Genomic DNA, 11,227 nt, shown 5'->3' with positions numbered 1-11,227 from the left:
GATCCCCTGATCTAGAGGACAATCAGGGTTTCCGCTAGGATTATTTCTTGCCAGTCTGGTGTCCAGAAAGAATTTATTTTACCAGACAAATCAAACTTACCAGTCACGTTTCAATAATGTTACAAACACAAATATAATGTACACCTAGGTTGACGAAAGAATGACGACCATCAAATCAGTTAAAAAAAAGCATAACCACATAACACGATTTAAAAAATGAAGACATGAGAACCACTGTGCTTATTATTCTGTTAAGAGCAAAAAGTGAGGATTAACCTCCCTGCCCCCAGGCAGTACAGTGGTAATTATGACTGTTAACTTTCAACCCAGATTTCATGACTGCGAGAGGCCTAGGAGGATGCAGGCGTTCCTCCAGGGCACAGTTTCACAGAGCCGGACCACACCCTAAAGCCAGGGTAGAGGGGTTTGGTGAAAGTGGTGTGGAAAGTGTGCAGATGTCTCACTGTGCCAGAGGACACGCTGTAGAAAGACAAAGTGCCGGCCGGCCAGTCCAGGTACACTCCTACTCTCCATGAGTTGGAAGGAGGGGCAGGTATCTCTGAGATTTTCTCCTTGTGCCATACAGAGCACTTTTCTCCAAAACATAAACTCCATGAATTTTCATTGTGTCCCAGGAGGCTTTCATCTCTGGCACTTTTCCGGCAGATGTCTTTGTAGGTCACCCCTATGTGGACTTCAGATTCACACCACTCAGCCTCCCAGTAACAGCGAGTTCCAGACAGACCCTCACTGCACAGCACCTGGTTAGGGCCATCAAACCTGTCGGGGTGATGAGGATGTGGCTGCCTGCTTTTCTCCCTCGTTACCTTTGTGTTCCCCTCAGACAGAGACAGGTATTCGTTTGCTGTGTTGGGGTCCAGTTCAAGCAGACAGGCATCTGGAGACAAGGGGGAGGATAAAGGAGAAGGAGCAAGTGGGGGATGCGAGTTTATAACCAGGAATCACACTGGACAACACAATGTAGCCGCATGAGAACACAGAAGAAAAATACAGACTAGCTGTAGGAAGCTTTAAGAAAAATGAGGCAAAAGTAGAAGCAAATTAAACAATTGGTATTGGAAAAAAATACATCAGTTGCAATAATACAGATGTTCTGGGTCTAGATAGGAAACTAATGTGCGCTTCAAGCTAATGATCACCTTCAAGCTACTGACCATCTCACAGATTAACCAGTTTTGTCATTAAGGGTTTGAAAATAATCACAAAAGAAAACCACAGATGACCAAACCTGACAAGCTGAAGGAGACTGAAACTGCAAGGTGGTCTACCATTTGAAGTGAGACAAATGCAATCCTCATTCCTACACTGCCAGCGTTTTTCACACTACAAGTCCCACAGTGCACCACAGCTGTAAGTCAGACCCACCTCTAATGACATCATCCAAAGGACCCATAGATACTGTATCTTATAAGCCACTACAGAACAATTAAGATCTGTGAAGATCGTTGCCAAAATTGTTGCTTTAATGTCTATTAGTACATAAACAAGAAAGAAACATCCTGAAAATAGCTGCATCTCTCACACACTGATGTCATTATAGTTTGCAAAGGAAATAAATACAGGAGATCTTAATATACTGTAGTACACAGCTGTAGAAAACTGTACTGAACTTCATACATGTTTTTGGAACATGGAGGGTTAAACTGAAAGTTATTTCTATTGTGAGCGTGTATGTGTATGTATGTTTACAGGAATACATGAGAAATGTAAGAATTTTTTGTCTATCAGGGACATCACTGAGAAAATCCACTAAGGCCTGCTCATCCAAAGAACATGCAGACATTTGGGTGATAGAGGGGAAAAAAGTAGAGACGAGGAGAGAGAATGCTGGAGAAGAATAACAAGAAATGGACAAAACATATTTTAAAAAGGGAGAGAAAAGTGTGAATGAAAAGTGTGAATCTGTGAATGATATTCTGCAGTTTAAACATACTTACATTTCTGCAGCCCTGGCTTGGTTCTGCACTCCCCGCCATGGTCCACGCTTCAGAAAAGCCATGAGAACAAACAGACAGATCGTTCATGAAGTGAGGGAATTATACATAATTTATAATTACTTATATCACTCTCTCTTCCTGCCTCTCTCTCTCTAAGGCTCAGGCTTACTTCAGTTTGCATCCTCTGCTCTGTAGGTCAGTGAACAGTCTTTCTACTCCTGCATCCTCTGGGTGATTGTAGCTCAGATCCAGCTCTCTCAGGTGGGAGGGCTTTGAACACACAGCTGAAACCAGAGCAGCACAGCCTGCCTGTGTGACTTGACACCCTGACAGCCTGCAAAGAGGAAGCATATGACAGATCTTCACTGTGAAAGCTTTGGATCAATATCAAAACAAGAACTGGAGTATGTTAAAAAAATCCTCAGTTTTTTGTTGTTGTTTTTTGTTTAGCTGGTGCAAATTTGAACATACACTATTCTCTTAAAAATGTAAAGGTTACAAGCAGGTGTATGTAATTACAACAATTTAAATGATAAGGGTCTGTATTCATTTACAATGTGTTTATGGAAATTATGATCACAAGTTCTGTTTAACCAGCTGTACAGACACAAGGCCATAGTAGATTACAATTCAATATTTGGTTATTACTGGATTTTCTGCTATGAGAGGAACTTAACAGAAGCACTGATTTTCAATTCCTCCTTAATTCACTTGCACACCAGCAGTGCAGCTTTGAAAGCTGAGTATGTAAAAACTAGCATGAAAACACGAGCGTAATTTATGCCAATTTACAATTACAATTTCACCTGTGAACATTTGAATCTTTTAGCCTAATGTTCATTATTCAGTGAGATTTTTTTTGTGAATGTAGGCCATACTCTTTCCATGAAACATTACCAAAAAAAAAGACAAAGCGACATTTGATCATGAAATTCAAATATTTCTACAAAAGTTGCATTCACCTCAATGTCTGTAGTTTACAGTCTTGACAACTCAAAGCTGGACAGAGCAGTTTCACTGCAGAGTCTCCCAGGTCGTTGTTGCTGACGTCCAGCGTCTGCAGCTTACAGCGATCACTGCACAGCATTTTACACAGCAGCTCCACTCCAAAACGTCCCAGGTTAATGTGGCGGAGAGTCAGTGTCTGGAGGTTGCACTCAGCATTCATCAATCCACAATATATGTGTCTCACTCCAGATTCCCCCAGATCATTGTTGCTGAGGTCCAGCTCTGTCAGTTTTGAATCAGATGGCTGGAGAGCCAAAGAAACAGTTTCACAGGCGTCCGATGAGAGACTCCGGTCACAAAGACTGCAAAAAAAAAGGCAAAAAATGGTCATTTGCCACAGGATATTAATGAAGCTAGATAAATACACGAGCTGACTAGAAAACCAACCCGTAATTTATGCTCCACTGCAATGAAATATATCATGACCATGAAAAAGGGTGAGTTTTTAATCGTAGAGTTGGTTCAAGACTTAAAAGTTCAGAGTTCTACTAACTCAACCCACGCATTTTTACAACAGCATTCAATATAAATCCCTCAATACCTCATCTATGCGTTACATTGTTACTGTGGTAAATAAAATGGGGAGATATGCTTTGTACAGAAGCACAGAATACAAAAAATGTCAAGTGTGTTTTTGTCAACTGTGGGATTTTCAGGAACATAACCCTTGTGGTTGGTGAGGGGATTGCAGTTGGCGACAACAGCTCCGTGCCAATGAACTCGCGTGACACCATGCAAGTTAGATGCAGTATTATGAACGAACCACAGTGGAATAAAATGGAACTATTAGACCTGCAGACAGACCCTCAAGTATCAGCGTGTTAACCTGCCCGTATTACAATATAAGTGGGTCTTATACTATCAATCATGTGGTAAACCTGCCCTGAGGCACCACGGTTCTGAGCAACAACCACCTGCCCTAACTATTGTATTTTTACCAGTCATTATAATTACTTACAAAACCCTTGTGGAGTTCTTGATAACAGGAACCAATCTCATCAGACCATTTTCTGGTATGTTGTATTTCCTCAGGTCAAACTCATCCAGGTGCTCTTCTGACATCAGTAGGGCATATGCCAGTTCTGAACACTGATAGGGTGAAAGTGGTTTCACTGAACCTGAACTTGCCTGCCTTTGTATGTCACTCACAAGGGAGGGGCCATGAACTCCAAGCTCAACCAAACAATGTATGAGGTTGATGCACCTATCAGGGGAAATGTCCCTTCTCTTCAAAGACCTGATGTGCTGGATTATTTTATGGATGCTTTCTGAGTTGTTTCTTGTGTTTGGAAGAAAGTCTTTGAGGAGACGGTGATTGGATTCCATTGAGAGACCAAACAAGAAGCGAAGGAAAAGGTCGAGGTGTCCATTCTTACTGTTCACAGCCTTCTCCACTGCACCTTTGATCAAGTCAACCAAAGACACTTGGCCAGGTAAAGCTCCCAATTTTATTTTGAAATAAGATGTCAGTAATTCCATGTCATTTTTTTCCAATAAATGATGCACATGTAAAGCTGCAAAAAACTCTTGAATGCTCAGGTGAACAAAACAGTAAACCTTCCTCTTTTGGCTCAATGACTCCACTTTCAAGATTTCAGTGCAAACTCCAGAGTACAACGAAGCATCTTTGACCTCGATACCACACGCGATCAAATCTTCTTCATAAAATATTAGATTGCTTTTTAATAGGTGTTGACAAGCCAGCTGTCCAAGTTTCAGAATAATGTTTCTGTCTGACTCTAAAAAGCTACTTGAGACTGACTCATTACCCCCATACTTCTGGTTCTTTATCCTTGTCTGAAGGAGCACAAACTCTGTGTACATCTCAGTCAGAGTTGTAGGGATTTTCACATTTCCTGCTCTGCTCAAAATGTTCTTAAGGACAGTGGCTGAAATCCAACAGAAGACTGGTATGTAACACATGATGTAGAGGCTCCTTGATGACTTCAGATGAGAAGTAATTCTGTCAGCCAGGTCCTGATCACCGAGATCCTTCCTGAAATACTCCTCCTTCTGTGCGCCTTCAAATCCTTGTATCTCTATCACCCGATGGACACAGTTAGGGGGGATTCGATCGGCTGCAGCTGGTCTGGAGGTAATCCAGAGGAAAGCATAGGGAAGCAGATTCCCCTTGAGGATGTTTGTCAGAAGAATGTCTAAAGATGCTTTTTCTGTGGGATCAGTTAATTGCTTATTCTGATTGAACTTTAGTGGAAGCTGGCTCTCATCCAGACCGTCAAATATCAAGATTACTTTGCACTTATCAAACGCAATAGTTTCAATCCCTGTCACAGCAGCGTGAAAGTTTTGAAGAAGACCAATTAGACTTTGCATGCCTTTAATCAAATTCAGCACCCGAAAAGGAAGAACAAATATGAAATCAACATGTTGATTGGCTTTTCCTTCCACCCAGTCAATAATGAACTTCTGTACAGAGACAGTTTTCCCAATGCCAGCAATTCCCTTCATGAGGACAGTTTTAATCTTTTTGATTTGTCCAGGCAGGGGTGTAAAAATGTCATTGTGCTTGACAGTATTTTCTTCTGAGTTTTTTCTCCTGGATGCTGTCTCAATCTGCCACACCTCATGTTCATTATTGACACTCTCACTTTCACCTTCTGTGATGAGGAGCTCTGTGTAAATCCTGTCCAGAGAGGTGTTACGTCCTTGCTCTGGAATCCCTTCAAATACATCCCCATATTTCTCCAGCAGATACCGTTTAAGTTCTTTCTGGATTCTTCCTTTCAGAGCATTATCAAAATGATCTGTGTAACAAATTGTAAGAGGAGAGTAAAATGTTAACTGAAAGGCATAAAACAGAGGGTTATATGTCATGTGCCATTCTATTTAAGGTCAAACAGATTGTCAATCTGTTAATTTGATGAACGATTACAGACTGTAGGTAACTGTGAATTGTGTATGACTGTGAATATCAAAGGCTGTTCCTAATGAGATACAAGTGATGAAGGAAATCTGTGCAGTAAAAAATGACTGCCAGTAATGGCATGATCTAACCTTCACTGGATTTGAGATACTAAGATCTCTTACCAGTTTCTGTTTCCAGTTTTTGCATTTTCAGGTTCTGAGGTGGCACATTTTCCTTTGAGGACACAAGGCTGTCTTCACTGGCCACATCTCTAGGTACTGAGGAGTCTTCCCTAGACAACAGAGAACAGCATGGAATGTTTCAAACAACTGTCAGCTCCAGCATGGCTGACAACGGTGTGACATGATCAATACACACAATGACACACCAGCGATATTACTCAATTAGTGGAGAGATCAGATGAAGCCCCATCCCCCGCCTGACAGAAGGATCTGACAGGAGCAGGTCAAACACGTCATACATCTTTGTTGAGTATGAATATATCGCGGTGAGGTGCAGCTGTATAGAAAGTTGAACTGAGACTTACCAAGAGCGTTTCCCCACTCTGTCCCTCTGGCCCTCCACACCTGCCGAGGATAGGAGCCGATTTCCCCTGGAGTTTACGACTTTCAAAATCAACAAAATCAGTTTCTGCACTTTTAAATTATCTTGAACTGGATTAATTCGGGGGAAAAATGTGCTGCGTAAGACTATTTTTGATCCCCCCCACCCCACCCCGCCTTTATGCTCATTAGAGGATAGGCGCTACTCCACTGACGTCACCCGCACAACCCCCAGACGTCCGAGGCTTATACTTCTGAGTGCAGTGACACAGCCCTATCTCCAGACTTGCCCAGCCCGATCTCCAGTGGGCCAGTGTTCCAGTGCTGTCCTGGTCATTGTCAGCAGATTTCTTTTCATAATTTGCTTTTGTGATGACATCTTAGTCTAGTGTGTTTTATTTCATACACGCATCTGCTTTTTGCTCCAAAAGTTAAAATGTATATTAAAATTCTAAAAGGAAAAAAAAACGAAACCTTCCCTACCATAAAAATTGTTGATGTTGCTTGTAAGAGAACCCCCGATATTGTTGTGAGTGGCCAGGGGTGCCACAACGTTGCTTCCACTCTGAGCTGTGTTGCTGTGATGAGACTGATGTTGTTCAGAAGGTGGGTTCTGAGCACGATCATCTCCTGGAAAGAAAATGGACCAAAAGCATTAAAAAGGGCACTTTTTACAAACTGTCACATATGAATAATTTCATACTGTTCACAGATAAAAGGGTTGTGAATGAATGCTGAAGATGCTTTACGCTGCAACACTACTAATAATATGTCCAAAAAGTTTTGTTTGGTTTATTTTTAGTGAGTCTTTTTTGTTTTGGTATTAATTTCATTCTGTTTAAGCCCCAGTTTGAACTGCTACCTGTCTCACCTTCAACACCTGCCTCCTACCCCAGCATGTGTGAAGGTACCCGCGGTCACTCTTGTAGTTTAAACTCTAACTAAGACTGCTGACTAAAGAATTGTCCCTCATGTTATAGTACACATACAGTCATTTTCATTCACGGATGAGAATCATACACGAGTGATGGTTTCTTAAGGTTTACACACTGCTCTCTGTGAGATATTAACTCATAGATTAGAGGCATCTTAAGCAAGTAATTTTAACTTGTAGTTTCCTGGCTAGTGCCTGAATGACTGACAATCACTTGCTTCATGGTTTAGGAACCTAAGCCATGAGTGACACTTTTGTTGTACGTTTTATGTGTTTTACATTGTGACCGAGTGATTTTCCACTGTTTTTACAGCTCAGAATCTAGTGTGTGAGTGATTTTATAGTGAGCCCTTTATAGTTTAGACTATTGTGTGGATGACTGTTTCATGGTTTCAAGTATCAGTATGCCAGTGTACCTACCTCCAGACATCCCTTGTTGCGGGCTGACCTTGTAGGCAGAGCTGGGATTTTCGTTGACCATCGCAGATCCTGAAAATGAAGAAAAACACCCAAACGCCTCCACAACACTTCCTTCTTTCCTCCTTCAATCGCCCAGGAACAGCTGTCAAAAGGTGATCCACAACTTCCAAAAATCAGGTGAAATGTTCACTATATAATATCTTGATTATAATATGTTCTTTTCTTGTAATCCTGTCACTGGTATTTTCATGCAAATTACTGGTGTTGTTGATAAATGGCAAACATTAGGCCTTCTAAAATTCATTATATTAATGTGTAGTCTTTCATTGTTTATTTAAACCGCTCTCTGTGGCAGAAGAACAAAGGCCAAGCTCAAAGCATGACGCACTCCGGAGCAGCCGTCTATTTTTCAGTTATGCTTGATTTTTATTTGAACATTCAAGTTTACTTATTGGATAATGAGCCCACCTATCACCTCTTGCCATACTGTTGATTAAAAGGTATGTCATTTTCTGTCTGATGATTACCTCTGCATTTTTTAAAATGTTAAATCCTACTATAATCGCTTAATTACGCTAATTTTGTCAAGTGTTGACTTTATCATCGTGCTTAATGTCCATGGTATTTTGGTATTTTAATGTAGACACCGGACAGTTTGGATGTATATGCTACTAAACAAGCCATAGTCATTTCTTAAGCCACGCCGTTCAATAATTTGTTTCATGAACATTACTTATCACGTAGCAAACCTACAGTGTTATCATATCAATTGTTAATGTTTAACTATAATCTGCAGTAGGCCAACTCATCTAGTTTCTCCAGTGTGCTGACCTGCACTACCTGTCGTGCTGTGGTTCTACGCGCCACACTGTTTTTATTTTACAGGCCATACTGTTATGCTGAAAAGGAAGATTTGTAAAATATCATGTTGTAAAATATCAACAGCACCGAGCACCTGTACCTGCGAAGCTGTAAGAAAACTCTTGAATCTGCGGGTTAGGATCCCTGCTGAGTCCTTTTAATCGGTCCTGAAACTGTATGGCATTTGCTTTATGTTCTGCTCATTTCATTTAAGAAGGGGACTGCTTAATCACAATAGGCCGATAAATCAAAGAGATTTTTCTGTTTAGTTTACAACGTCATTACGAAATGTTGACTTTACATGGGAATATTCACATGGTAGAAACATATGCCATTCTACTGAAATCCTGTCGACATCATCTGTGACGGTTGCCTTTTATTTCCCCCCGTCTCTTTAAGAGTTTGATTCGTTTGTTAAGAGTGATGAAGAACCGCGGGGAATTTTGGATAGGTGTACCTTGTCGTCTTTTGGGGGAACGGTGCTTGTTCGTTTATCCCTGCATGAACAGTTATCCCTGCATGAACAGTAATCGTGACAGAACCTGGTGGGCCGTTTCTGTAATTGTACGAATTTCTTTATTAAACGCTTAGGTGCGTGGACGTCTCCTTGTTTGTACTGATTACACACTGCTCTTTATTTGAATATAAATTTATTTTCATTTACACCTCTTAGATCATTTCTGGTAACAAATGCTGTTAGAGTTGGGGTTGTAGCCTAGCCTACTAATATTAAGAAGAAACCTGTTTGTTCAACATTTTAATACCGCTATCTATCCTTTGAACAAATTTGGTACAGCGGTCCCAATTAGGTATAATTAGTTGTTCAGTTTCCTTTTGTTGACCAGCATCCGTCTGACTTTAGCCGTCTTCAGTGCTGGACTCGGTAGCAGGAAAGAGGTCTCGACTATTCAGTTTGTGATGAAGCGTCACTGCGCGGACGTATTGTCCAAATTCTGAGCAGGTGGCCCGCCACATGACAAGTTTCGAGTTTTAAACACCCGTATTAAATTAGGAATCTCGCAGCCTTTTAACTGTTCTTTGAGTGACCGGTATAAAAAATGTGCAGTATATATTTGTCACCTGTATTGAGATGCAGCCAGGAAAGATGGCAAGTAGCCGAGAACTACAACCTCAAATAAACTGGATGCACTGGGTAGGTGCACCGTTGACAAATTGATTCCTTAAGATGCGTATCGTACTCATCTCCAGGAAGCAATGGCAAAGTAAGCTTTGGATCTTACATCATTTGTAATTTATGTCCTAATTTCACGCTGCACGTTCATGCTGTGCTCTTCGGCTTCTCCACAAAAGGCGCGCGAAAATAAGCGCGCGCCTCTGAAAAAACAACGGTCGTAACAGCGAGGTGAATGCAGTCTGGCAAACAGGAAACCAGCTCATTTCATAACTACCAAAATCGTAGACAAGAGTTGTGGACTTATAAATTCCTGTGGACAAAAGCACCCGTTGCTAATTATTTCACCACATATCCACTCTAGTTATTATTCATTAATGAAAATTACCCTAACCGAGGCTGGGAAGTCCATAGCCTACAGGTTGAGATTAGCGTGCCGCATACGCAACGCCGTAAAAATACGTTTTCACAGCTTCAGTGCACACAAATATAGCTGATGTTTTAAAAAATTGCATTACCGTTTCAAGAATTGCGGTTAACTGATATATCTTACCGTTCGGATGTGCAGGACACCGCAAAACAAATTCATTAGCTCGCTAGCTAATCCAGCTCGGCAGCAGCATACTGTAGCATACAGTCAAGTGTGTGAGTGTATGAGTGAAAATGAGCGCACGGACCTTCAATAGATAAGACAAAAAGTGACACGCCTCCATGTGTGAACATTTCAGAATAAAAGAACAGTCTTTTGCAAGATAGTGTTTACACTTTGGCTTGTTAATATTTCATTTTTTTTAAATTAAATTTATTTATATTTACAACCAATGAAGACACGCAGGTGCGGTACGGTACATATATAACAGAGCTTGTGCTTATGCTAATATCATAACTTGGTTTGTTGCAGAAGTGAGTGTGTCAACAAAACGGGAGTGTTATCCCGTTTCCCTCTGAAATTTTCCTTACAGGATCCACTGTTACATATCGCATATTAGTGTTATGAAATAAGGGTAGCTTTTCATTGTGACACAGGTGGCCCAGATAAGGCATGTTTTCCTATTTTGCAGTATAAAAACATGTACAGCAAAAGTTGAAAATTATCACTCCAATATTATTATCAGCCTTATTCACTGACTGTCTTTTGCACTACTGCCTTTACAAACTCAGCTATACTGATATATGTGTGTTTGTGTGTGTGTGTGTATGTGTATCATAGTTACAATTGTACAATTAGTCATTGGGAAAATGATTACTGTATATTTTCAACTACATTCCTAAAAGTTGTATAGTAGTTGCTAGATTTTTGTTGTGTTATTTGCCATATCTCACACTGAGATGATATCTTTGTTGCTGTGTAACTCATGACAAAAACGTATTAACGTATTAAGTTGCATAAATACTATTGGTATGCATCTGTAATATAAAGTGCAGACTAGTACTTTTATTTAGTAAGTTTCTGTGGGCTCAGAAGAGGTGGTGGAAGGAACTTCC

The 11,227-nt window shown here is 40.7% G+C and overlaps 2 protein-coding genes and 1 long non-coding RNA gene across 3 annotated transcripts; all 3 read right to left on the bottom strand.

Moving 5' to 3' along the window:
* Positions 1-320: 320 nt before the first annotated feature.
* LOC118788427 (stonustoxin subunit beta-like) lies at positions 321-3,126 on the bottom strand. Its single transcript, XM_036544425.1, has 4 exons — positions 2,921-3,126; positions 2,128-2,292; positions 1,959-2,005; positions 321-898 (listed from the first exon to the last, which is right to left on the bottom strand). The coding sequence occupies exons 1-4, from the start codon at positions 3,124-3,126 to the stop codon at positions 351-353; spliced, it is 966 nt and encodes a 321-aa protein (XP_036400318.1). The 3' UTR covers positions 321-350.
* A 794-nt stretch (positions 3,127-3,920) lies between these two features.
* LOC118788371 (protein NLRC3-like) lies at positions 3,921-6,531 on the bottom strand. Its single transcript, XM_036544343.1, has 3 exons — positions 6,380-6,531; positions 6,015-6,124; positions 3,921-5,731 (listed from the first exon to the last, which is right to left on the bottom strand). Exons 2-3 carry the CDS (start codon positions 6,037-6,039, stop codon positions 3,921-3,923), a joined length of 1,836 nt encoding a protein of 611 aa, XP_036400236.1. The 5' UTR covers positions 6,040-6,124; positions 6,380-6,531.
* A 362-nt stretch (positions 6,532-6,893) lies between these two features.
* LOC118788749 lies at positions 6,894-10,382 on the bottom strand. The gene is made up of 3 exons (XR_005005431.1): positions 10,296-10,382; positions 7,750-7,891; positions 6,894-7,025 (listed from the first exon to the last, which is right to left on the bottom strand). It is a non-coding gene; the product is annotated as an uncharacterized LOC118788749 (long non-coding RNA).
* Positions 10,383-11,227: the final 845 nt, after the last annotated feature.

This window comes from Megalops cyprinoides, chromosome 1, assembly GCF_013368585.1.
Source record: "Megalops cyprinoides isolate fMegCyp1 chromosome 1, fMegCyp1.pri, whole genome shotgun sequence".
NCBI classification, from domain to species: Eukaryota; Metazoa; Chordata; class Actinopteri; order Elopiformes; family Megalopidae; genus Megalops; species Megalops cyprinoides.
The sequence above is the reverse complement of the archived record's forward strand: the minus strand, read 5'-3'. Positions and strand labels throughout refer to the sequence as shown.